The sequence below is a fragment of the Stigmatopora nigra genome, chromosome 15 (genome assembly GCF_051989575.1).
Source record: "Stigmatopora nigra isolate UIUO_SnigA chromosome 15, RoL_Snig_1.1, whole genome shotgun sequence".
Classification (NCBI taxonomy): Eukaryota; Metazoa; Chordata; class Actinopteri; order Syngnathiformes; family Syngnathidae; genus Stigmatopora; species Stigmatopora nigra.
Window position 1 is genome coordinate 42,334 of NC_135522.1, and position 23,118 is coordinate 65,451.

The 23,118-nt window shown below is 56.6% G+C and overlaps 7 protein-coding genes across 8 annotated transcripts; 2 read left to right on the forward strand and 5 right to left on the reverse strand.

Annotated features, from left to right (window-relative positions):
* Nucleotides 1-284: 284 nt before the first annotated feature.
* cdk12 (cyclin dependent kinase 12) lies at nt 285-9,543 on the reverse strand. Its single transcript, XM_077733690.1, has 15 exons — nt 9,385-9,543; nt 6,794-9,275; nt 5,258-6,049; nt 4,958-5,140; nt 4,739-4,878; nt 4,466-4,636; nt 4,188-4,377; nt 4,045-4,101; nt 3,867-3,968; nt 3,670-3,747; nt 3,473-3,589; nt 3,138-3,269; nt 2,829-3,055; nt 2,319-2,702; nt 285-1,061 (listed from the first exon to the last, which is right to left on the reverse strand). The coding sequence occupies exons 2-15, from the start codon at nt 8,086-8,088 to the stop codon at nt 787-789; spliced, it is 4,143 nt and encodes a 1,380-aa protein (XP_077589816.1). The 5' UTR covers nt 8,089-9,275; nt 9,385-9,543; the 3' UTR covers nt 285-786.
* Nucleotides 9,544-9,546: 3 nt separating this feature from the next.
* LOC144208039 (methionine-R-sulfoxide reductase B1-like) lies at nt 9,547-10,852 on the forward strand. The gene is made up of 4 exons (XM_077733693.1): nt 9,547-9,712; nt 10,168-10,310; nt 10,380-10,494; nt 10,558-10,852. The coding sequence occupies exons 1-4, from the start codon at nt 9,658-9,660 to the stop codon at nt 10,575-10,577; spliced, it is 333 nt and encodes a 110-aa protein (XP_077589819.1). The 5' UTR covers nt 9,547-9,657; the 3' UTR covers nt 10,578-10,852.
* Nucleotides 10,836-12,121, reverse strand: fahd1 (fumarylacetoacetate hydrolase domain containing 1). The gene is made up of 2 exons (XM_077733691.1): nt 11,925-12,121; nt 10,836-11,854 (listed from the first exon to the last, which is right to left on the reverse strand). Exon 2 carries the CDS (start codon nt 11,732-11,734, stop codon nt 11,066-11,068), a length of 669 nt encoding a protein of 222 aa, XP_077589817.1. The 5' UTR covers nt 11,735-11,854; nt 11,925-12,121; the 3' UTR covers nt 10,836-11,065.
* Nucleotides 12,122-12,525: 404 nt separating this feature from the next.
* On the reverse strand, nt 12,526-14,474 carry LOC144208038 (large ribosomal subunit protein eL19). Its single transcript, XM_077733692.1, has 6 exons — nt 14,359-14,474; nt 13,944-14,050; nt 13,398-13,520; nt 13,200-13,320; nt 12,802-12,912; nt 12,526-12,709 (listed from the first exon to the last, which is right to left on the reverse strand). The coding sequence occupies exons 1-6, from the start codon at nt 14,361-14,363 to the stop codon at nt 12,586-12,588; spliced, it is 591 nt and encodes a 196-aa protein (XP_077589818.1). The 5' UTR covers nt 14,364-14,474; the 3' UTR covers nt 12,526-12,585.
* Nucleotides 14,475-14,785: 311 nt separating this feature from the next.
* On the reverse strand, nt 14,786-16,854 carry odad4 (outer dynein arm docking complex subunit 4). The gene is made up of 6 exons (XM_077734837.1): nt 16,645-16,854; nt 16,217-16,348; nt 15,986-16,139; nt 15,709-15,791; nt 15,542-15,638; nt 14,786-15,081 (listed from the first exon to the last, which is right to left on the reverse strand). Exons 1-6 carry the CDS (start codon nt 16,768-16,770, stop codon nt 14,924-14,926), a joined length of 750 nt encoding a protein of 249 aa, XP_077590963.1. The 5' UTR covers nt 16,771-16,854; the 3' UTR covers nt 14,786-14,923.
* A 303-nt stretch (nt 16,855-17,157) lies between these two features.
* On the reverse strand, nt 17,158-21,154 carry dnajc7 (DnaJ (Hsp40) homolog, subfamily C, member 7). The gene is made up of 14 exons (XM_077734731.1): nt 21,014-21,154; nt 20,212-20,300; nt 19,991-20,115; nt 19,790-19,903; nt 19,615-19,689; nt 19,406-19,524; nt 19,133-19,286; nt 18,870-19,034; nt 18,690-18,781; nt 18,535-18,608; nt 18,326-18,472; nt 18,098-18,250; nt 17,953-18,015; nt 17,158-17,843 (listed from the first exon to the last, which is right to left on the reverse strand). The coding sequence occupies exons 1-14, from the start codon at nt 21,097-21,099 to the stop codon at nt 17,806-17,808; spliced, it is 1,494 nt and encodes a 497-aa protein (XP_077590857.1). The 5' UTR covers nt 21,100-21,154; the 3' UTR covers nt 17,158-17,805.
* A 152-nt stretch (nt 21,155-21,306) lies between these two features.
* Nucleotides 21,307-23,010, forward strand: nkiras2 (NFKB inhibitor interacting Ras-like 2). Of its 2 annotated transcripts, none has more exons than XM_077734734.1 (4): nt 21,307-21,550; nt 21,757-21,874; nt 22,030-22,271; nt 22,385-23,010. In XM_077734734.1, exons 2-4 carry the CDS (start codon nt 21,781-21,783, stop codon nt 22,625-22,627), a joined length of 579 nt encoding a protein of 192 aa, XP_077590860.1. In that variant the 5' UTR covers nt 21,307-21,550; nt 21,757-21,780; the 3' UTR covers nt 22,628-23,010. The 2 variants fall into 2 exon arrangements, with proteins under 2 accessions (XP_077590860.1, XP_077590859.1); XM_077734733.1 differs by having other exon boundaries at nt 21,309-21,609.
* The last annotated feature ends 108 nt before the right edge of the window (nt 23,011-23,118 follow it).

Consider the following 23,118-nt stretch of genomic DNA (forward strand, 5'->3'; position numbering starts at 1 on the left):
TGAAACAGAAGGGTATGACATGATCTGGATTCCAGCACAGACACCCCCGACTCTGGTCAATGAGGAGGATATTCGATCATTTCTAGCTCAGTGTACTCTGCACTAGCTCAAATCGGGGGCTTTTCCCAAAGTCGTCCCCACCTCCAGAGAAGAAGTGTATTACATGATCTGTGACGTAGCGGTCGTAGCGTAGCAGCTCTTCAGGGTCAGGTGTCAATGCGTTTTTTTGTGGCCATCGTCCATTGGTCGATTCCCCGGAAACAAGCAAGAGTACAAACACCAAGTGGTCGCATCATACCCTTTAATAAACTCAGCAGTCAAAACTTAGTTTACAAAATAGTTGCTTTTCCTCTTAGACACACACACGTGAGAAATGTGAAGTAAGAGGCCCGATCGCTCGCTTGCTCGTGACTCCACTGACATTTTCTCACCGTGATGAACTCCAAAAGGAGAGGGGGTGGGGGATGTTGGGTTGGTAATAAAGCCATCCGTCAGACACGCACACCAAGGCAAAAAGCAGCTTTTGGGAAGAGATGCTTGAGTCACTAAACAACCCAATCCAGTGATTCTGGGGCGCAAGTATAAGGCCGGCCGGGCGGGCACGATACCCGTCATTTTCTCTTTTGTTTTTTTCTTTCTTTCTGGGGGGCATTTTCGATGAGCGGAATCTCGAGGAAAGGGGGGGGGCAAGCGGGTGAAAAAGCCACGGCGCCTCGAGGCCACCTCGGCCAATGTTCCGGGCCCGGCCGGCCCGAGACGTCTCCCCGTCCGGATGCAAGGGCCAGCTCAGTGGGAGAAGCGCAGGTCCCGGTCCTTGGGGTAGTGGGCCGGCGGCGGAAGCCCGGGGGGGTCCCCGGGACCGGGCGACGACTCGGGCTCCTCTCCTCCCGAAGAGGCGTCCGAGATGAGCCGGAGGAAGGCGGCCGCCACGGCCGAGGCGCTGCCGATGTCCTCATGGCTCGGGCGGGGTGCCCCCGAGGGGGATGGGGGTCGCGGCAAGCCGCTCTCGCCGCCCACGCCTCCGCCGCCGCCGCCCCCCAACGCCATCCTTTTGGCCACGCCTGGAGAGGATATGGCGCGTTAGACATACAGGCAGGGAAGGCCTTTTGAGTAGGGTTTAGGCTTCATTATTCCTACCTTGACCGCAAGAGGGAGACAGCGCATGCATTACACAACATTAGCTTGACTACTCCCAAATCGCTTGCTCAAGGTTATTTAGCCAGGTGACATTAAACAGCAAAATGGCGTGCGTGCGTTTAAACAAAATGGACATGCAGGGGAAGGTCTAAAGATTGAAGACATTTATTTCCACTTGATAACTTAGGAGCGTGCGTGCGTGCGTACGTGCGTGTAAAAAGGCAAACATGACAGTCGGATGGTTCCTGCTGCTGAGGGGCACAAGGTAGACAACCAAAGAGTGTGGGGAAGGAAAATGGGTGGAAGTGGGGTGGTGGGATGGGAGAGGAAACCAGTGACTGTCTGATGAACAGGGCAAACGGAAAAACAAAACCTCGCCTCAAACAAATGACATTCAACCTGGTGGTGCTTTTATTGTGTACACCAGCCAGCCCCCTCATCCATCCATCCAACCAACCATCCATGTGCAACACACACACACACAGTCGCCCTGGTAACTCCAAGACACCTTTTCTAAGAACTTTACGGAACTGAAATGGGAATAAATCATTTGCCCGATCTCACCGCGATCATTTGAACCATTCTCCCTCCCGCCAATGTCACCTGGATATACAGTAATCCCCGCCTTGGTGTGCTTCGCCAAGATACATAGGGCAATAAAGCGTCTCATTTGGAGGAAGCCATCTTTTGATACTACGCGCAACCAGACAGACATTTGCCCGGACAATTTGGGCTCTTTACCCGGGGCCAAACCGATAGAGGCCGTATAGGTGGCTCAATCGACCGATGGCGAGGAGTCTCGACCGCCGGCCCAACATAGAACTAAACTGCGCCCCCTGGCGGTCTCGTGGGAAGCAGACCGTTGTCGTGCTGGCCCAACACTACTCTGTACTACCCTCCAGATGGGCGATTGTGGGGACACAAAGGAAACAAGCGAGTCCGTCCGTCGTCGGGCATTTTCTCCTGGGGTTTCAAAAGAGCACCGACGTGGCATTTTGGGCCGGCTGTGGCCTCAAAGTGATTTGGGGGTTTAGATCCAAGATTGGGGAGGGCATCATGTGATGGGTCCCTTGTGCCCGCCCACCGCAAGTGGGAGATTACTGTATAGATGGGAATGGGGTTTTTCTTTTCTTTTCTTGGCGCCCACCGTGACACCTCCTACAGACTAAAGCCAGACTTGCCCTTGCGCTCGGTCACAGAGGGGGCGGCCGTTAGGGGCTCGTCTGAGCGGACGCCGTTGGCGCTCTGCTCGGCCGGCTCCTGGCCCGTCGTCGGCGGCGGCTGTGCCCCCGAGGGCTTCACGATGTGGCCCAGGATGAGCGCCAGCAGGCCGGCCTGGTCTTCCGGCAGCTGCTGCTGCTGCGGCGATGGCGACTGGGCTTCCCGGGAGGCCTCGCCGGGGCCGCCCGCTTCGGCCTCGCCCTCCGTTTCCGTCTCCGTCTCGGCGTCCGACAGGCCCAGGAGCCGGGACACCTGCGGGAGGGATAGCTCCGTCTGGCCTTGCAGGAGGTTGAGCAGCAGGGCCATCTCCGTCTGGTTGAGTTGCTCGGCGGCGGCCCCCAACGCTGCGGACGGAAGAATGCCACCATCGATTACCCGTAGCTCTGTCATCGTTGGGACCGGTAACCTCGAGCCCGGGCTAACCCGGCCGGACACATTTGGGAGCCGTAGCGGCACGCTTTCATATTTACCCGACAAGTCGTCTTCCGGGACCGGCGGCCTTCCCGAGGGGGGGAGCGCCGGCGCGGGAGGCGCGCCGGCCGGGCTGCCGGCCGGACGGCTGTTTTCCCCGCCGGAGGAGGCGGCGGACAGTTCCTTGCGGGGCGCTTTGGGGGGGGCCTCCTCGGGCAGCCCGCTCTGACGCGCCCGCCGCCGTTTCTTGCTCCACAGCTCGTGGCAGTCTTGATGATGAGGCAAACTACAAAGCAGCCACCGGGGCGGGTCAGTGGCGGGAACCGTCACCAACCATTGCGAGGATAGCGGGGCGAGCGTCTACTGACTCTGGCGGCGGCATGTTGTCGGGGTCCACGTCGCGCAGGAAGTCGCTGCGGAGCGCCCCCTCCGAGGTGCAGCGCCGCGAAGGGTCCAGCGTCAGCATCCGGTCCAGCAGGTCCAGGGCGTGGGTCGGCAAGCTGGAATCAAAGCGTGGCGACGATCGACGTCAGAAGCCGGACGGAGGAGAGAGGACGGAGGACAGAGGACGGAGGACAGAGGAGGGAGGACAGAGGAGGGAGGACAGAGGAGGGAGGACAGAGGAGGGAGGAGAGAGGACAGAGGAGGGAGAGAGGAAGGAGGACAGAGGAAGGAGGACAGAGGACGGCGCCCGGCCACGTACAAGGCAAACTCCTCCCGTAGTCGCCGCCGGTATTGCTTCTTGGGTTTCATGGTGTTGAAGAGGGGCAGCTTGATCACGTCGGGCCAGACGGCCGGACAAGGGGAGCCGCACAGGCGACTGCAAGGGCGAAGGGGGCGGGCCGACCGACGGCTCAGATTAGGCGCCCGCTGACCAAAGGCTCACCCCGACGACGCTACCTGATGAGTTCCAGCTGCAGGAGCTCCTGGTTGGCTTGGAAAATGGGCTTCTTGGTGAACAGTTCTCCCAGAATGCACCTAAGCCAGCGACACGTGCGCTTGAAGGCGGGCGGGGGGGGGCGTACGACACTCGTACGGCCACAACGTCGGCCTCCAGTGGACAGACATTTTTTGGGGCGCGCCAGCGACTCACTCACCCGCAGCTCCAGACGTCGATGGCCGGCGAGTACCTCTCCTCGCCCAGCAGCAGCTCGGGGGGGCGATACCACAGCGTGATGACTTTATTGGTGTAGGGTCGACTGAAAAGAAGGGGAGGAGGGCGTGGTCAGAAGAGCCGGAGCCCAAAAGGGGGGGAAGGAAGGAAGGCGCTTTCACCTCTCTTCCGAGTTGTAAAGACGAGCCAGGCCAAAGTCGGCCAGTTTAATCCGACCCCTGTGGAGATTGGGCGAGAGAGAGAGAGAGAGAGAGGGACGTGGTCACACAGGGCCCCTCAGCGCCGCCGCGGGCGGCCGTCCAACCTGTTGTTCAGCAGTATGTTGGAGCACTTGATGTCACGGTGCAGAAAGTTGTTCTTGTGGCAGTAGTCCAGGCCCTCCATCAGCTGGCGCATGAAGCTGCGGATGTGCTCGTGAGAGAACTGGACCAGGCCCGACTCCAGCAGGCCCATCAGGTCGTGGTCCATGTACTCGAAGACCAGGTAGAAGGCTCCTGAGAAAGAAGAAGAACCATGAAAAAAGGGGTGAAAGAGAGGAGGAGCGGCCCTTTGGAAGCGACGTCGCGCCAGGGAGACGCTCACCTTTGTCCTTTTTAAAATCCAGCGCGTCCTGCTTGTCGGTGACAATCTCCTTCATGTTGACCACGCTGCCGTGCTTGAGCTGGCGCAGGATTTTGATCTCCCGGATGGCCGTGATGGGAAAGCCCTCCTTCTCGTTGTCCAGGCGCACTTTCTTCAGGGCCACCAACTCGCCTGCCGACCGAACCACCGACCCAGTGGCGTGACGACGGGGCCCCGGGCCAGCGCCCGTCCACGGGCCCGCCCGCCCGTCCCCGAACTCGGCGCCCGTCTTACCCGTGTCTTTGTCCTTGGCTTTGTAGACTTGGCCGTAGGTGCCCTCGCCGATGATCCCGATGATGTCAAACTTATCCACGCATCTCTTGCCCCAGTCGCTCTTGGTGTGTTTGCGCTCGCCGTATCGAGGGCAACAGATCCTGGCCACAAAGGTCATTGACTAACGTGAGCAACGTCACCCGCGTGCCACGTAATACGGGCCAGGAGAGAGGAACTGACTTTGGTCTCCTTTTGAGGGCGGGCTGCGGGAGCGACAGTCCCTGGTGGCCGCTCAACTGGAGGGGCGACGTGTCCCCCCCGGGCAGAGTGGGTGGCAGCGGGAGGTCGATGATGGACGGCCGACTGCGGGCTTCCTTGTCCCTCCTGGAGCCCCGTTGAGTTTGGAAGGCCCACTTCTTTGGGCTGTGTCCGGAAACACACAGTTAGGACACCGAGGCGTGCCCCGTCAAACGTACCGACCGCGTCGGTCCGCTTCAAATTTTTGGCCTATTTATCGTCCGACAATGGCGCCTCACTCACCTGCCCTGACAATTTCCCAGCAGCGCGGGGGGCAAAGGCAAGGGCGGCAGAGTGGACGTCTTGGGGAGCGCCGTCTGCCGGGCCGGACTGCGCGCCGCCGCGGGCGACGCGGGCGCCGACGAGGGCACGGCGCCGCCACCCCGCTGGGTTGGCGTGGTCGAAGGGGCGCCGGCGTCCGGGGGTTCCGGGGGCGGAGCCGGAGAGAGGGCGGCGGAGGGCGAGGGGGCGTCCGCCGTGGCCGCTTCTTCCCGGGCCAGCCCTTCCGCCGGCGAGCGTGCCGAAGGTTGAGCTTCCGTTTGTCTGGGGTCCCTCTCCGCCTCGGCTTCCTGGCCTCTGGCCCGCCAGGTAGAGGCGGACGGGGAGGGCTTCGCCATCGTCGTCTTGTGCGTGGCGGGAGAGGCGTGGGACGCCTCTGCCTGCTCCGCTTCCACCTCGGCCGCTTCCACCTGTAGTATCGCCGCCTCGGCTGCCGCCGCCGCCTTCTCGGCCGCCGCCTTCTCAGCCGCCGCCGCCTTCTCGGCCGCCTCGGCCGCCGCCACCGCCTCGGCCGCCGCCACCGCCTGTCGCTCTCTTTTCCTCCGGCTGAGCTCGGCGCCCAGGCTGGAGTTGAGCGGCAAGTGGACGGCGGGAGGCGAGCGGCTGGGGGGGTGCCCGCCGTAGGAGGAGGCGGCGGCGCCGCCCGACGTCCCGGCCGCCGGCTTGTGACGCTTGCCGCGGGAACGGGAGGACGAGCGACGAGAGGAAGACGAGGAGTAGAGCGGCGGGGATCGGCTTCGAGAGCGGCCGGAGCGCCTGAAAGGAAGGAACGTTGGGAGAAATGACCACACGATACACATTTTGGTGCAATTAACGGGCTGGCAATTGTCTAACGCCTTCAAGTACGACTTGGCTCGCGTGGGTGACCACGCACCGAGAGCCTCGAGGAACGTCGGCGTCTCTTGCTTGTCCGCAGAAAAAAAAAAAAGCAAACGGCGCTTTGCTAAAGCCATTTAAACCAGACCAAAACCACATTTGAAACAATGTAGACGTTTAAGAAAAACCCTTGAAAAGCGCACATTTCAAGCACCGCTGCTCTACCTTGGGATCGTTGGAATCTTCCCCAATCCGCCCGTGACCCACGTCCCGCCTAAGCCTGATGTCGGTCGGGGGAGGTGGCAACTCTGATACGCAAGTGACCGTTGGATTCCCACGGCGCTTTTCAAAGGCCGTTTGAATGGCTTCACTTGCTTCACGCCAGCTACGATTGGACAAAGGGACCACAGACGGACCACAGACGGACCACAGACGGCACTCATCCTGCGTCCGGGAGGAACCGAGAAGCCTCCGTTCCTCCCGGACGCAGGATGGGTGCTGTCCAAAAGTGGCTTTTTTTCTTTTTGGAAGACACCGCTCGCGTGGGAGCCCTCCCCGGCCGGGTCGGCCAGTCGGGCCGACTGGTCACGTTGAGGAACGACGGGCAGAATCAAAAGGCAGCGAGCGCATCCGGCGGGCAAAAAACAACGTCAAGAATCAATAAAAGGAAGGTAGCGCCCTCACCTGGACACGGGGCTGGGACTGGCGCTGGAGGAGCGTCGGGCCACGTAGGGGCTGACGGAGCGCCTCCTGAAGTAGGGGCTGCCCTCGCGCTCGAAGCTGGACGACCTCCGCCTGGCGCCGTAGGGGCTGTCCGACCTCTGGGCGCCGCGCCGGCCGGCTTCGCAGTAGGGACTGTCCGACCTCTGGGCGCCGCGCCGGCCCGCCTCGCCGTAGGGGCTGTCTGACCTCTGGGGGGCGCGCCGGCCGGCCTCGCCGTAGGGACTCGGGCACTGCTGGAAGGCCCTGCGCCTGGAGTAGGCCTCGTCCGGGACGGGGGCGCCCGGCGGGCTGTCCGCCCGCCTGGGTGCGGGCGAGGGGACGGCGCTCTTCCGCCGGGGGCTGCCTCGGCTGGACTTGCCTTTGGGGCCGGACCGGGTGCCCTTGGAGGACTTGCGGTGGGCGCGCTCCGCCCGGAGGCGCGGCGGCGGCTGGCCTTGGGCGGCTTCTAGTCGGGCCTCTCGCCGCTGCTGCTTGTCCTTGCGGGACTTTCCCGAGCGGCCGCCCTCTTTGCCGCGGTGCGACGATGCGGGCACGGCGGCCAGGCCGGGCACGGGGGCCATCTGAGAGGCGGCGGGCTCGCCTCGCTTGAAATCCGCCTCCAGCTGAAGGCGGCACTTGGAGGAGGAAGACCTCTCCTTGCCCGGGCCGGAAGCACTTTTGACGCGGTCTTTGCCGCTCCTCTTCTTGTAGCCGCGCTGGCTGGTACCGGGCTCTCGGACTTTGTTGGGGTCCCTGGACTTTTTGCGCGAGTGCCTGTGGCTCTTGCTCTTGCTCCCGCGGGGGACGGCGGCGGCGGCAGCAGCGGCGGCGGCTTCGGCTTCAGCTTCGTCCTCGGCGTAGTCGGGCGAGGGTTCTCGAAGTCGCTCCATCACTACCAGTCTGTCCGGCGGACGAGGGGCCGGTGGGTCCGAGAAGGTGTCCGAGTCCGAGCTGATGTCGTCGTACTCCACTAGAGGCTTCGTCAGGTACACGCTAGGGGGCGCCGCCACGCGGCCCAGAGACATGTATTCGGGAATGGCGGTCGGCGCCGCCGGCAAATCCCGAATTTTAGCCGATTTGTGTCGTTTGCGCTTGGAGGAAGCCATCAGCGCCTTAAAGTGCGACTTGCCCTCTTTGCAGGTCATGTCCCCCGCGGCCGTGTGGAGGGCGGCGTGAGCGGCGTGAGCGGCGTGAACCGCGGAGGCGCCGCCGATGCTCGACTCCGGCTTCCTCTTGGTCCCATGGTGTCGGTCTCGGTCCCGGTCCGACCCAGGCATCCCTTACCTTAACGCCCGCCGGGGCGTCGGTACCACTGGTCCTGCGGCTGGGCCTCGGCGGTCCGAGCAAGTCATTAACCGACGTCGCGAGCACAAATACTCCCAAGTGTTCCTAAGCAAAACGCCACACGCCAAGCCAACAAGCAAAGGGCAGCGCGCTAGGCCGCGATCGTCCCGTCCGCCCTTCTCAGCGCCGAGCCATTTCCCTGGCGGTCGTCGGCAACCACGGAGGTCGGGGAAAGGCAGGCGGTGTCCTCTCGAATCAAGTCCGTAAAAGAGTTTGGCCTACCAAACGTCGGAGCATGGTCGTGTGCCGCCGCCGCCGCCTCAAACTTAGCGAGCGCCGCTAGCTCGCTCGCTCACGCTAGCTCGGGCTAGCTAGCGACTTGAGCCGTGGAAAAAGCCAAAGTCCCCTCTGTCAAAGTGGTCCTTGTCCGGTGCCAAGTGTGCAGTTGGTGAAAGAGGTTATATTATTCCACAGGCTTTACGCTTTTAGCTTTCACCGGCGAGCAAATGCCATCAATTTGAGCGGCGCTCGTCTCTCCGACAAAATCAAAACTTGACCCGGTAGGTGCTGTTTACATGTCCCCTTTAATGTAGGCCTTTATCCCTTTCTAAATTCAATATGGATACGAAATGATAGTTTTTTCGTGTGCGGTAGATGTTCCAGTTTACTATCAATGGCTCTGGAAAAATCAACCAGGCCTGTATTCAGGGCGATGCCGATGGATTTAATCACATCCGCAGCCCTAGTAGCGGGAGACTACAAACGCCATTGTGGCTCCTGTGACTGGCAACTTCCACGCACGACGGACCATACCGGAAATCGACGCGCTGCCCATCGATGGGCGGATCGTCGCGACGGCCAATCGTCTGCCACTGCTCGCTTCCTTTTCCGCCAGCAGCGTCGCTTTGGGGAAAGCACAATCGAAAAGATCTCATTAGAAAATGGGAAAGTTGTGTGCGTTGCATGCATACGAAAAAAAAGCGGTGCTGCCACATGCTCTACTGTTTTCCATTGTGTGTTCATTTGAATTTGTCTTGTTTTCTTCTTGAATACGGCAAGTTAGGTCACGGTGGGCGTGGTGGAGGAGGTGCCCAAGTGTTGACGAATGTTCCGAGGAGACTTTGAGGATCGGGGTACGGAGCATCCCTCAATTGTTTCAATAAATCGGCAAGCACGTCCACTGGGAAAGAAAAAAAAACATAACGGGTGAATCAAATACGTGAAAGCGTGAGGAAGAAAAAAAACAATCAAATCCACGCGTATGATGAATATGGACGCTGATTGCCTACCCAGAAACCAGAAGTGATAGCACCATTTATTGCATTGGATATTATTATTTTTCAATCCAAAGATGTTCTATTGCGTAAAATAGAAGCCCTGTTGTGCTGTTGCTATTTCCGGTTTGAGCCGTGGTAGTTGTGGGAGGTGCCGGGCAAACCGGAGAGGAGGGGCCGGGCCAACCGGAGAGGCGGGGCCTCTATTCGCTCTCTCGTGTGATTGATTGTGCAAGCAAGTTCCCGGTATACGTACTTCGGAGTCAAGTTGCTCAAACGCATGCGGCCATGTCGTTTTGTTCCTTCTACGGCCGGGAGGTTTACAAAGACCACTTCAAACCAGGTGCTCGTACTCATGACGCCACTTTAGCCGATGTTACTTGTGAAATCGTCGCCGTGCAAAACTTGTCCAGGCCAGCTAGCTAGCCGCTTAGCTGCTATCTGATAAACACATTCCTGTCAACCACGGCCACATGCTCCCCTTATTAACTATTGCCTGTCAAATGATAATAAACCGCCTAAATGCAACGCGGCACATATTGACTCATCTAGAGTGCACTTCAAGGTCTAATTTGTCGACTGCCGTGTTGGGTGGGCAAGGAGCTGCGCAAAACCAAAATCTGTCACGGTTTCGATTTGGCCAGCCTCCAGATTATGTAAAACGTCTTGTCACCAACAAAGTTTGCAGAGGCCTTAGCAAAAGTGCTTTTGTCGGGCCAAACTAGCAGACCAAGTGAGGGCGAAAAACACAATGGTTTTGTGTGCATTTGGTTGATCACCTGCCGTCCTCTCCTCCAGGAATTTACGCATGCGCCAAGTGCAATCACCCCCTGTTCTCCAGCCGCTCCAAGTACCAACACTCGTCTCCCTGGCCGGCCTTTACGGAGACCGTCGGCGAGGGCAGCGTGAGCAAACGCCAGGAGAGACCCGGAGCCCTCCAGGTAGCGACGGGCGAACGTCGGGCCGTTCATCCGTCCGCCGCGCTCCGACGTTCTTGCCTCCGTCTCCAGGTGTCGTGCGGCAAGTGCGGAAATGGCCTGGGCCACGAATTTGTCGACGACGGGCCGGCGAGAGGCGTGTCTCGCTTTTGAATTTTCAGCAGCTCGCTCAAGTTCATCCCCAGAGGTGGCTGCTACCCGTGGCCATTTGTTGGGAAAAGTCCAGGTGACTTGACGCTTCTCTTCGCAGGCGAGCTTGACGGAGAGTAGAGGAATTGCTGCTTGACGTGTGCTTTCTGGACGCTTCCACGCAAGTGAGGACGGCGAATGAAGTTCTCTGGGGGAAAAGCCCCGACGGGGAGGACCAGAGTACTGAAGGCTATTGGCCTCGCTGGACAGTGACAGAAAATGAACACAAATAAAACATGCCTTTGAAACGTGCAGCGGTTGACAGCGATTGATAGGGATTGACCATCTGACTTTAGGTTACTGTTAATTGGAATGAACAAAATCAAGCAATCAAATAAATGGTTTTCAAATCCTTATTATTCCATCAAACATTAAAGGGGGGGAAGGAACATCAAATGTCAAAGCCCCGTCATTGCATTATGTCATCAGATCAGCGGGTGGTGCTGTAAGAACCAATGTCCAGTTTTTTTTTTTAACTAACAATGTCAAAAGGGAATGTCGTTACTACGCGCTAGACACCCCCAAAAAAACCACCAAACCAAAAGGTGTGGTGAAGACAAAGCGGCAGGTCAAGTGGAACGAGCTTTCCGGTCAACCTTGAAGGTGACCGTGACGATGCCCTCGATCCCGGCCCGCAGCTCGTCGCACTCTCGCACCGCCGACACCCCCTTGGGGGTTCCGGTCAGGATGAGGTCGCCCTCCTCCAGGGTGATAAAGTCGCTGATGTAACTGACCAGGTGAGGCACGGGGAAGATCATCTGGGAGGTGCAGCCGCTCTGCCTGAGCTGACCGTTGACCTCCAGCCAGAGCGCCAGGCGGCCCGGCTCGGGCACGCGCTCCTTGGGGATGAAGTCGCTGACCGGGCACGAGGTGTCGAAGGCCTTGGCCAGCGTCCAGGGCAGCCCCTGAGACTTGCAGCGCTCCTGAGCGTCCCTGGCGGTCATATCCAGGCACAGCGCGTAGCCGGCGACGTGCTCCATGGCGGCGGATCGAGGGATGGCCGCGCCCCGCTTGCCGATCACCACCCCGAGTTCCACCTCGTGGTGCACTTCCCTAGAGTAGTGGGGTAGCAGGACGGGCGAGCCCTCTCGGACGTAGGCGGACGGCGGCTTGAGGAAGAGTAGCGGCTCCGCGGGGATGGCGTTGTCCAGCTCCTGCGCGTGTTCCGCGTAGTTTCGGCCCACGCCGATGATTTTCCTCCCCCATTCCCAAAACCGTCCAATGTTGCCCGCTGACATCGTTGGCGAGTGCGGCGCGCCGTGATGTGCCGTCCACTCCCGTCTGTCCTTCTGTCCGCTCGCCGACGAGAAGCTACCGCCGGGACTCGACTTTGACCCGAGTCGAACGTCGAGTCGAAGCTACGGCAATTCGGGCGGGACATAAAAGCGTCCGTCAAGTGTGGCATTTCATTGGGAACAAATCACTTACTAGCTGTACGACGCCAGCTGCGTGGCTCCATTTGACGTGGTTCGCACCAAAGTCCACGAATTTGACAAAAATATAATTGGACTAGCAAAAAAAGGTACAAAGTTGGCGTGGCGCAGGGGTGTCAAACCGGTCCTCAAAAGGGCTTCAGTGGTGGTACAGTGAACAAGGATACTTTTTGCATGTGTAATCAGTTGATTCAAGCCAGGTGCTACTTCTTTTTAGAAGACACGTCATTGGTTAAACGGTCAGTACCAGATGGGTTGGAACAAAGAGCAGGATCTACAAATTGAAGGGCCTGTTTTTCTTGTATTGTTTTTCTATTGCCCGCCCACTCGCCCCATTAGCAAGCACAAGAGCAGTTTGTGAGTCAAGACAAGGAAAAACTTACCCATATGTTTACTTCCAATACATTTATTTGACCAGTCACGGGGTCATTTTTGAGCACCCAAAACAGCTATTATTTTTTGGGATGGTGTTTATTTTGCTCTCAGAGCCAATTTATGCAAATGAGGCCATTGATGGGGAGATTACGAATGAAAGCAACCCCCCCCCCCCCCACCCACACACACACACTCACCCAGTAAAGCATTGAAGGCCTCAGTTGTATTTATATACATTATTTTTGTTTATTGTCAGCATTCCATCCAAAGCACTAGGGAGATTACTTTTTGCCCTCGTCCTCCTTGGACAGGTTCTTGATGATCTCCTCCTTCTTGGCCAGGAGGCGCTCTTCCCGCCGCTTGCGGGCCTCCTTGGTCTTGGTGCGGCGGGCCTCGGCCTGATCGCTGCAAAAAGACACACAAAAAAAAGGCACGGTGGCTTTTATTTCCACTGGGCTGTGTGGCGCGCTCAATGGAGGGGGGCGCGGCAAACGTACGATAGGAGCTTCTTGCGGGCCTTGTCGGCCTTCAGCTTGTGAATGTGCTCCATGAGAATGCGCTTGTTCTTGAACACGTTGCCCTTGGCCCTCAGGTACAGGCTGTGGTACCTGTCGACAAACGAGAGCACCCTAAACCACTTCTCTTGCCAACAAAATGGAGAGCATCTCCCCCAAGGCAAAATTCAAAGGCCACCGGATTCCATCCATCGGTAAGGATGATGCCCGCCCGGCAGGAGACGAGCCGCCGCCACACTTTGGGAGCGGCATTTAAAGATTCAAATCCAAATGACTTCCCGAGGTTTGGCAGCCGAAAGACTAACGGTAAACTCAAATGCTTGTCCCGTTTTCAAAAAGGTGGCCCGGGGGGTCCCAGTAACAATGTGACTTTTGATTACATGTGCCTGTCGATCTTCTTGGACTCCCTGTAGCGTCGCAGCAGACGCCGCAGGATCCTCATGCGGCGCATCCACGTCAGCTTCTCGGGCATACGGGCGTTGGCGGTACCCTTTCTCTTCCCTGCGGGCGAGAAGAACAAACGTGGGCCAAAAGCCCAGCGCCCCTCCTCGACGGCAACGGAGGCGAACTGGGCCTACCCACGCCCATGTGTCTGCCCTTGCGGCGCGCCAGCGTGTTCTTGCGGCAACGAGCCCGAGAGTGGACCGTGACGGGCTTGCGGATGATCAGGCCATCCTTCACCAGTTTACGCACTTGCTGGCCTGAAAGACAAAAGAAATGATGAGGGGAAAAGGCACTGGCTTCGACTGTCCTTTATCCATGAATCCATTGTTCTTTTGGTCAGTGTAACCTGGCTTAATATACATGGTAATTGTCCCCAAATATCCCAACGTGCATGCCGCCGAACCCCCAGTAGGTTGGACCCGAGCGGGGATGTCAGCCGACCTGACAGCCACCGGATATCGGGCCAATCATGTTCAATGGCTCGGTCAAAAAAAGAAGGGGCTATGAAGCATTTTCAAGTATTACGTTACGGATGAAGCATTTTCAAGCATCAAGTTGTAGCACGCCATTGTGCGCCCAATTCGTTTGGACCGTCACTCGACCGTCCAAATAAGTAGCCGGGTCCCACACAGTACTTCTATTCAACCGAGGCCAGTTTGGTGCTGTGCTTTTATACTTACGAGAGTTAGCATTGGCGATTTCGTTGGTCTCGTTGGGATCGAGCCAGACCTTCTTCTTGCCACAGCGCAGCACGCTGGACGCCAGCCTCTTCTGGAGCCTGAGCATGCTGCACGACAACGGCACAGCGTAGGATTTAAGGACAGGGAAATCATCAAGTTAGCCCCTTTGGGAGCATCCGCGGACTTTAGCTTTAGCCTAGCCGCACCTAACCGTTAGCCGGCTTGACAATATGGCCGCTCGGAGTCGGCCGCCGAGGCCAGATAAAACGCGTCGCGGTGGAATTCGGAACACTCTTTAGCACTCATGTCACTTCGTTACAACTTGACGTGTTTGATACGGCAGTTCAGTGTTTTCATAGTGCAATTTTCTACCGATTAAATAGGCCACTTGGCCACGCGTCGACGGCAATCCTACCTCATGGCTGCTACTTGGATAGGAAAAGAAAGACCACGGCGACTCTCGGGAACGTACCATTACGCGGGTTGAGTCCATCTCATGTCGTCCAGCCTTCTCTTAAATATGATTCCATTTGCCAACGGGAGTACTTTATTTAATCACAGGTGGTTGTCTTCGCTCAAAGTATACATGACGTTTTGTTTTGGACTTGTCTTATTTGGCAATATCTTCGACGGTCACCCCTCCGCATAAATATGGTCGCGACCACTATCTTACGGTGCATTATGGGGCGGAAAGATGCAGCTTGTACAGTTGATCGAGCCTCTCTAAAATGCACATGGACGCACAGTAACACGGACCATTTCAGTGTTCCTTATGACCAAGTTTCAACCGTGAACATGGAAAAATGATACAAACTTGAACAATTGCTCCCAACCTCGACAAAAGCTCCAGTTTTATTAAAGCTTTGTACAATTTAACAGACACAGGACTAGGTTTTGAGCGTTAAAAGAGCAGCCGACAAACAAGTTTAAAACAAATCGTCTCGTACTCTTACTCACGTAAAAGGTTTGCCATGCGGGTGCTATTGGGGGTCTTTTGTCTCTTTTTGTTGTGGGTCTTTATGAGGACGCGTGGGCTTCTGCCGGTTCCAGAAGTCTGCGCAGTCGTCCAGGTATGCCAGACTGCTTCCGATGATGTCGGTCAGTTGTTGGCCGTTCCTCGTCCTGCTTTTCACCAAGGCTGCGTGCGGATGGGAAAAGACCATTTGAATTCCATCCAATGGGAGGCCATTGGACAGCGTGCCATTCCAATTGGAAACCTTACCCATACAAAATATCCTGACACACAAGCAAGGGTCAAAAAGAAGAAAGGAAAAAATATCAATGTGTAAAGACAGAGCGGGCGGGTGCCGTCTCGGAGAGCCCCCTAACCAGTTTGGGATCCAGTCGGTTTTCCCATGTCCCCCTCCCACCTCCACTACACCCAAATCTGACGATCAACTCCTGGGCAATCTCTGCAGAGGCCCGATCATGATGACTGGATTCGGGCGTGTTGGAGAAGGGCGCCACGGAAAACAGACTTGAAGGAGGACTGCACTTGCTCAACCCCGCTCGCCTAACCGCTCTAAACCGCATCCCTGAGCCCCCAGATGACAGATTGCCCAGTTGGAATGTCATCGCTGCCTTCCAAATCCACCTACTTTCATCCTTCAGCAGTTTCTCCAGGTATCTCCTGTCCTCATAAAACTCTCCCAGATATTTCTTCTTGGAGCCCTTGTGCTTCTTGCTCGTCGTCACCTGCACGGAGAGACAGTTTGGCTTGGCGCTAGCAATAAGTGGAGCGTAGCATTGCGTGGCGTTACGTTACGTGGTGGAGCCACGGTGGCACGGTGACCTCATCTTCTTTCGGCAGCGTGTCTCCTTTGAGTCTGTGCCCCGAGTCAGCCGGGTCTGAGCAGAGACACACCACGACCGTCACAGTCGGCGATAGACGTTCAATCCGTCGGAGCTGGCGGGGGGCGGCGTCCCCCGCCAGTTCCAACGGATTCTTTGGCCGCTATGGTTCCTTCCTCCGTCACCAAGCACCGCCACGCGTACTCTCGGCAATACGAATAGAGCGGACGGAATAGACGCGAGGAGCAGACCGGCGAGGGCGTTCCGGATGGCCTCCTGGGCTTTCTGGATACCCAGCCGGAATTGGTGGACTTGTGGACGCAGTTTGGATCCTTGGTGATAAAAAACCAGGGCAAATTCAAACTCTCCCATGCAGTACAAAGATTCCGCCTTCTGATACAATCCCTGTTGAAAGAAAACAAACTGGGTAAAACATTCTTTCATGCATTCAAGTGTATGTTGTGATGCTCAAGAAAAGAGACCTCCAAAAAGGAGCCGTCTCCCCGTAGCGAGGCTTCGGCATCCCTCAGGGCTTTTTCGCACTGACCCATCTTTAGGTAGCACTTGGAGCGGCCCGCCAAACCGTGCCTGTTCTCCGGTTGTAGCGTCAGGGCCTGTTAGACACAACCTTGCAAAATAGGCTTACTACAGTTGGAGTCACAGAAAAAAATGGGGGGAAAAATGGACGGGACGTCTGCCTTCTACTAAAAGAGCCACGCGCGGCTACGGAGCCTCAGCTTTCTCGCCTCTAGTGGTGACAGCTGGGCTCATCGATGGCACTAATCAATGGGTCTGCATGTCAAAGCCAATTTAGAAAATGCTCTTTCACTCCCTCCTCCTCCTTCCAAAGCCATCCCATCGCAAAACAGGAGTTTAAGACTACCACGGACGCGCGCACAAAGTCGCTTACCGTACTGTAGCTCTCCGTCGCCTTTTCAAATTCCCCCTTGAGCAGCAACCAGTCGCCATCCGCCATCAAATTGGAGAAAACGGCCGTCGCCCTCGGACTTTTGCGCCCAGAGTCCGTTTCGGACATTCTCGATGACGATGCCACCTAAAAAGCAGAGTGGGGTGGGGGGCTGGGGGTTTTCTACTAGCCAAACTCAAGCAGACTGGAAAAGGTCACCTGGCAACCAGCTTAACAAAAAGGACCCAACAGCGCCACTTACTGGAAAATATTCCACAGCCATTTTTTTGGGAACGAGGGCATGAATTAGGTCTCTGGTCAAGAAGTGGTTTCCAAAATACCGTTTTGATCAATAAATGAAATGAATAGGATGAGAACAAAAAAATAGTCAATGCAAGCTGGCCGAGGGAGAGAGCATGATGTATTCAATTTGGCTGTAAGAACGGCTCAAGAAAAGAAAAGCCACAACCTCCTTGACTCTGTGGGATGAACATTTCAGCAGATTGACAATGAGGGTAGCGTTGAAGACAACTTGCATTTTATTGGCAATTTCTTTAGGAAATATACGCATGGAGCCAATTTCTTCTCCTTTTCAAATATGCCCCACGTGTTTGTTGTTTTTTCACCGTTGGGAAATGAAATCTTCCTTGTTTTTTTCACGTGGATAAGATGCCGTGACTGGCAGGAAAAAAGTCAAACTAAACAATAAATATCAAAACAAAAACCATCACATATCGACGTCCATTCGCGTGTGCAATGCAGCAATCTGTGGATGGCAATCTTATTTAAAACAAATGGGGGAGTAGAGTTTGACACACACACGCGCACGCACAACTGACGCTCACGCTGGCGCCGGCTGGCGAGGACGCCTTTGGCTCACCGCCGTTATGAGATACTTCAAATGACAGAATGGCGCTCTCATGCAGGGCCGCAAGCCAACTGGGCTTCCCGCGTAGACCCCCGAAAAAGAGGAACTGCACCCACTTCCTTCACACCAACGGCTGTCAATGGCGTGGATGACGGCCACCCGCGTCTGCCGGATCGGACGGGTGGCCGGCGGAGGGGGGAGAGCGGGCTGGCGGACGCACGGGAGTGGGGGCGAGGGGGGGGGGTCTTGGGGTTTCGCGGGCCACGCACGTCCCAGCCGACCACAGAGGCGATCGCTTAACCGAACTGGAAGAAGAAATTTCCCGGTCCGGACGCTGAAAGAAAGAAGCGCCGTCAATCCGGCCAAATAGCGGGCCAAATAGCGGGCCAAATAGTGGGCCAAATAGCGGGCCAAATAGCGGGCCAAATAGCGGACGGGCCTACCTTCAAAGCTAAATCCTCCCGGAGCGCCGAAGAAGGCCTTGAAAATATTGTTGGCATCGAAATCTGGAGAGAGAGGAGCCCATGGCATCACGCTCAAGCGGGGGGGGCACGCCACCACGCCCCCCCCCCCCCCCGTTTGACTTACCGCCCATGTTCATGCCTTGGTCCTCCAGGTCCTGCCCGCTGTCGTAGCGCGACTTCTTCTTGGGGTCCGACAGCACGCTGAAGGCCTCGCCCACCTCCTTGAATTTCTTCTCCTCTTCCTTTTGCACCTCGGCGGCGGCGCCGCTGTGGCGATCTGCCAGGCGGGAGAGGGGCGTCCGTGGTCGGCGGGGCGGGGCGCTTTCCCGGGCGGCCGGGCGCACCCACGCACCTGGGTGATGTAGCAGCGCCCGTTTGCGGTAAGCCTTCTTGATCTCCTCCTCGTTGGCGCTCTTGTCTACGCCCAGCACCTTATAGTAGTCGTTGCGCTTGCTCTTCTTCAGCTCCAGCTGCGCCTGTTTTAGCAACTGCTTGTGCTCTGCCGGGCAAAACGGCAGGAGGAGAGGGTGCTGGACAAAGAGCCATCGTCATTGACCCTACCTTTGGTCTTCTCCGTCTGGTACACCTTGTCGTAGTCGCGAACGGCCTCTTCGTATTGCTCCGTCTCCATGCAGCTGCAGGGTGGCCACAGGCGGGCGGGCCCCGTCAAGTCCCGGGGCGCGGGGGGCCGGGCGTCCCCGCGGACGGCGCCTTACCATTGCGCTCGCCGCAAGTAGGCCTTGATGTAGCTCTCGTCCAGCTTGATGGCCTTGGTGCAGTCTTGGATGGCCTGTTCCACTTTCTTCAGCTGGAAAAAAAGACAAGGAGATCTGATCTGAAAAAAAAAAAAAAAAAAAAAAAAGCCCGGCCGGGGACGTGGTCCAAAGCCCGCCTACCTTGGATCCCACGGTGGCTCGGTTACAGTAGAGCTTGGCGTTGGTCTTGATGTTGTTGGGGTCTATGGTCAGCGCCTCCGAGTAGAGCACGTAGGCGGCGTCCAAGCGGCCCTCTTTGAAGGCCTTGTTGCCCTCTTCCTTCTTGGCCTTTAGAGCTTTGGCGTTCTACGGGGAGAGAGAGAGAGAGAGAGAGAAAGAAGGGCCGTTGCCGCTGGCCCACGGCGCCGCGCTCCCGGACGCGAGGCCACCGGCGTCGTACTGACTCTACAAGCCAGGCGCGCTTTCTCGTGGTCCGGGGCCATGCGCAGGGCCTGCACGAAGAACTGGACCGCCTTGTCGATGCAGTCCTCGTAGTAAAGGCAAAGGGCGCGCACGTAGAGCGCGTCGGCGTTGGTGGAGTCCATTCTTAAAATGTCGCTGAGGGTGTCAAAAGGGCAAGCCGGGAGTAGCGCAGTGTCGTTCAATGTGACGGCGGGCTAAACTAGGAGGACGTGGCGGGGGCGGCGCAAGCCAGATGACTCGGCCTCGGGCGTTACCTGGCCACCGACTGAGCCTCGGGGTAGCGGCCCAGCAGGGCCAAGCACTCGGCTTTCAGGATCTTGAAGCGGTGGCAGGCCGGGGCCGACTCCAGCGCTCGGTCCATGCAGAAGACCACCTGAGCAGAGATGACACGGCGTGATGGTGGGCGTGACAGCGGGCGGGCCAGAGCGCGGCTTTGCCGGCCGTCCGTCCGTCCGTCTCTCACCATGCGGTAGTCGCGCTTGTCGAAGCCCAACTCGGCCATGCGCTCGTACTCCAGGATGGACTCGGCGATCCTGAGCTGAAAAAGTCATTGGCCTTCTATTAAACTTACTCAAATGGGCCAGCAAGATTCAGGGCTATAGCCAGAGGTGTCAGTCAGACAAAGGAAAGCAGCTGACCTCCGGTTGGGCTTGGCCATTGTCGGGATCCAGCTCCAGAACCTTCTGGAAGCAGCGCGAGGCCGCCATGGCGTTGCCCAGGGACAGGTGGCACTTGCCCTCTCGCAGGTGGCCCTGCGAGCAGAGGCGCCAGCGCTCCATTGGTACGGCAAAACAACGGGCGGCGGGACGAGCGCTCGCGAGGCCCCGTCTCCCAGGCACCTTGGTAAAGGACTGGTCCAGCCGCACCGCTTGCTGGGAATCCTCCAAAGCCTCGCGGTGTCGGGAGAGCATCATCAGCGTGGCCGCTCGGTTGCCGTAGTAACTGGCGTTCTTCGGGCACATGTCTGCGGGGCAAAAGAGAAAAAAATCATGAGCGGGAATCAAATCACGGCCGGCGGGCGGGCGGCAGGGGCACGGGAAAGATCATGCAACTCGGGTACCGATGGCCCTGGTATAGTAATTGAAGGCTTGGGCGTAATCCTTCTGGATGTAGAAGGCGTTGCCTTGCTCTTTGTAGCCATCCGCTTCCCTGAAGCAAACAAGTGCAGTTCATCTCTATTCATTCAAATGCCATTTCAATGGGCTCATTTTCCAAAGACACATCAACACAAGCGACCCCCCACAGTACACTTTTTGGACGGCGCAACGACAACACATGGTCAAATGACATCCAACTAAGGGCTTCTTAGTTTTGGAGTGCCACGCTTTAAAGTACTTGCTCAAAGTACACAGTGCGAGGTATCAAGAGTTGGGAGTTTTGGTACCGAGCGAGTCTCTTTGAGAAAGAAAAGTCAATGTCAGATGACCATTTGACTGGAAAATGAAGTGAGGGGCGCAACGTCACGACAGCTAAACATAGCATCTAGGAACACATGACACCGAGCATGCTGTCCACTGTGGCCCAAAGCCATGGCTTGTGGATTTTTTTTTAGGGGTGGGGGGAACATTCAATATTAATTAGTACGCCACGACCACTCTCTCTGAACTTTCGTGAATTGACTTTGCACGTTGGGGGCTTGAAAAATGCATCGGACAACTTTAACAGCCAACTGTTTGGGGCAAGGAGGCTTTTCTGCGCCCGAGTGGAGGACAATAATAAACATGACAAACGCCTCCTCGGAGCCCAAACAGCGACTGGCCCAATTGGCTATCTTCGTGACACGACTCCGGGACGTCCGGCTGTAAAGCAGAAGTCGAAGACGCCGGCACAATTGCCTTGTTGCCGCTGTCAACGCGTCCTACCGTTCCAGTTCGTCGTCGCTGAGGAGGTCTATGTCAGGGTCCATGTTCACAGTAGCGCATCCCTCCGCCGCCATTTTAAAGTGCATCGGGAGAGGGCGGAGTCAAATGCTGCAGTCGAAGTGACGCATTCACCGACAGAATGGGTTGTGGAATTTTGAGGAAAAAATGAATCGTATGGTTATTTCTTATAGAAATACAAAGAATAAGGTTTTATTTCCGTGTTGCTACTTAGCGTGCTTCATGTGTCTATTTTAAACGCGCTTTGAACTTAAGTGGTTAAAATAAGTGGGAACGCCCAGTAAAGACGTCACCACGGCTCGGCACTTCCGGACTCCAATGTAACCATAAATATGTAAACAAACTCATAGCGCATTGAAACATTTCACTCCTTACATATCTCAAACGGCCGTTCATTTTCACGTTTTTTTTTAATCTAGGAAAATTCCCATGGCCATTAAAGGTTATTATAGATTAGAGAGCAGAGACATCGGGAGGTCATGATTACTACGCTCGGTATCGTCTATTACACAGAATAAGGTGCGCTTCCCGGTCGGAGTTTGGTCGGTGTCAAGAAACATCTCAGTTTAAAAGGCAGCGTGAGTTGTTTGCTTCTGGCTGAATTTCGCCACGCTCATTTGTTGGTCGATTCGAAGCTAAAGCTAAGCTAATGTGTTGGCACGGCGGCGACTCCATTCTGCGAACCAACGATATACACAACTGTTGATGCGTTTGTTTTCCCACAGGGACAGAGAGAGAGCCAATTTGTCATGGGTAAAAGCTGCAAAGTGGTGGTGTGCGGCCAGGCTGCAGTGGGTAAAACGGCCGTGCTGGAGCAGCTACTTTACGCCAATCATGTAGCAGGTAAACCAAACTTGTCGACATTATGGAACGTAGCCACGTCCTACTTTGAATAGGATTCCTATTTCATCGGCTCGTCTGTGGCCCACCAACGTGGTCAGTTTGGATAGGATTCGATGTAGAGATGTCCATAAAGCCAACAACTGTGGCCGCCTTAGGTTCCGAGCCCATGGAGACGCTGGAGGACATCTACATGGGCTCCATCGAGACCGACCGGGGCACCCGCGAGCAAGTGCGCTTCTACGACACTCGGGGTCTCCGCGACGGCACGGAGTTCCCCCGCCACTACTACAGCTTTGCCGACGGCTTCGTGCTGGTCTACAGCATCGACAGCAAGGAGTCCTTCAAGCGCATGGAGGCTCTCAAGAAGGACATTGACCGGCACCGAGATAAGAAGGAGGCCCGTCTCATTTTCCTTTTCTTTCGGGGGAGGCGGGCGGGCGGGCGGGCGGGCATGTCTATGGATGGGATGGGATGGAATGGGGGGTCAACTTGCCAATGGCTTGTTTACAGGTGACCATTGTGGTTCTGGGCAACAAACTGGACAAGCAGGAGGAGCGGCGCGTGGACGCTAACGTGGCCCAGAACTGGGCCAAGAACGAGAAGGTGCGCCTGTGGGAGCTGTCGGTGGCCGACCGGCGCACTCTCATCGAGCCCTTCGTCTATTTGGCCAGCAAGATGACGCAGCCGCAGAGCAAGTCCACGTTCCCGCTCAGCCGTAACAAGAACAAGGGCAGCGGACCCACGGATGGCTGAGCAACCCGTCGACAAACCATCACGTTCCGCCGCCCGCATCAAAATATGTCCCTATTTAAATTTATCGTGGCATCGGGCTTCCGGACTGTTTGTGGCCGGCCATTTTAGGGCCTTTGGCGGGAGCTTTTGTCGCACCGCTTGGCTCTTCCATTGGCTATTCCGTGACTGAATTAAGGAGCAGCATTTTCCAGCGGATGGCTGACACTCATCGTTCTCTACGGAGAAAAGGAACGGAGGTGGCTTTTATTTCCCGGGAGGGGCGACGGCTTTCTGTGAAATGTTTTTGTTGTTGTTGCCGTAAATACTCGTGCTTTGCGAAAACAAGTCTGTCAGTTTCAACTGCATTTGTTTGCATGTTCAATAAACAAAGTATTTGTGCCTCAGCCTTTTGCTTTAAATGGAAGTGGCGTTTGTCAGACACCATTGGGATTGCTATGGAGTACTTCCTCATTGGTGTCCATTTAGGGCGTGCTCAACAAAGTGCAAAGATA

Excerpts from the sequence above, each read along its gene's own strand:
- cdk12 (XM_077733690.1), bottom strand. The coding sequence starts at position 8,088 with ATGCCTGGGTCGGACCGGGACCGAGACCGACACCATGGGACCAAGAGG. Across the intron at positions 6,050-6,793 it reads AGTCCCAGCCCCGTGTCCAG|GCGCTCCGGCCGCTCTCGAA; the intron begins GTGAGGGCGCTA and ends CCTTCCTTTCAG. Across the intron at positions 3,270-3,472 it reads CTACGGGAGGAGTTTGCCTT|CTTGCCGACCCACGCCCTGG; the intron begins GTACGTGGCCGG and ends CTTTGATTCCAG.
- fahd1 (XM_077733691.1), bottom strand. The coding sequence starts at position 11,734 with ATGTCAGCGGGCAACATTGGACGGTTTTGGGAATGGGGGAGGAAAATC.
- LOC144208038 (XM_077733692.1), bottom strand. Across the intron at positions 13,521-13,943 it reads AATCGCCAATGCTAACTCTC|GCCAGCAAGTGCGTAAACTG; the intron begins GTAAGTATAAAA and ends TTTGTCTTTCAG. Across the intron at positions 12,710-12,801 it reads GCCCGCAAGAAGCTCCTATC|CGATCAGGCCGAGGCCCGCC; the intron begins GTACGTTTGCCG and ends GTCTTTTTGCAG.
- odad4 (XM_077734837.1), bottom strand. The coding sequence starts at position 16,770 with ATGTCCGAAACGGACTCTGGGCGCAAAAGTCCGAGGGCGACGGCCGTT. Across the intron at positions 16,140-16,216 it reads GAGACGGCTCCTTTTTGGAG|GGATTGTATCAGAAGGCGGA; the intron begins GTCTCTTTTCTT and ends TTCTTTCAACAG. Across the intron at positions 15,639-15,708 it reads TGCCACCGTGGCTCCACCAC|GTGACGACGAGCAAGAAGCA; the intron begins GTAACGTAACGC and ends CTCTCCGTGCAG.
- dnajc7 (XM_077734731.1), bottom strand. The coding sequence starts at position 21,099 with ATGCACTTTAAAATGGCGGCGGAGGGATGCGCTACTGTGAACATGGAC. Across the intron at positions 18,609-18,689 it reads TACTTGCGGCGAGCGCAATG|CTGCATGGAGACGGAGCAAT; the intron begins GTAAGGCGCCGT and ends GCCACCCTGCAG. Across the intron at positions 18,473-18,534 it reads CCAGACGGAGAAGACCAAAG|AGCACAAGCAGTTGCTAAAA; the intron begins GTAGGGTCAATG and ends TTTGCCCGGCAG.
- nkiras2 (XM_077734734.1), top strand. The coding sequence starts at position 21,781 with ATGGGTAAAAGCTGCAAAGTGGTGGTGTGCGGCCAGGCTGCAGTGGGT. Across the intron at positions 21,875-22,029 it reads TTACGCCAATCATGTAGCAG|GTTCCGAGCCCATGGAGACG; the intron begins GTAAACCAAACT and ends TGGCCGCCTTAG. Across the intron at positions 22,272-22,384 it reads GGCACCGAGATAAGAAGGAG|GTGACCATTGTGGTTCTGGG; the intron begins GCCCGTCTCATT and ends GCTTGTTTACAG.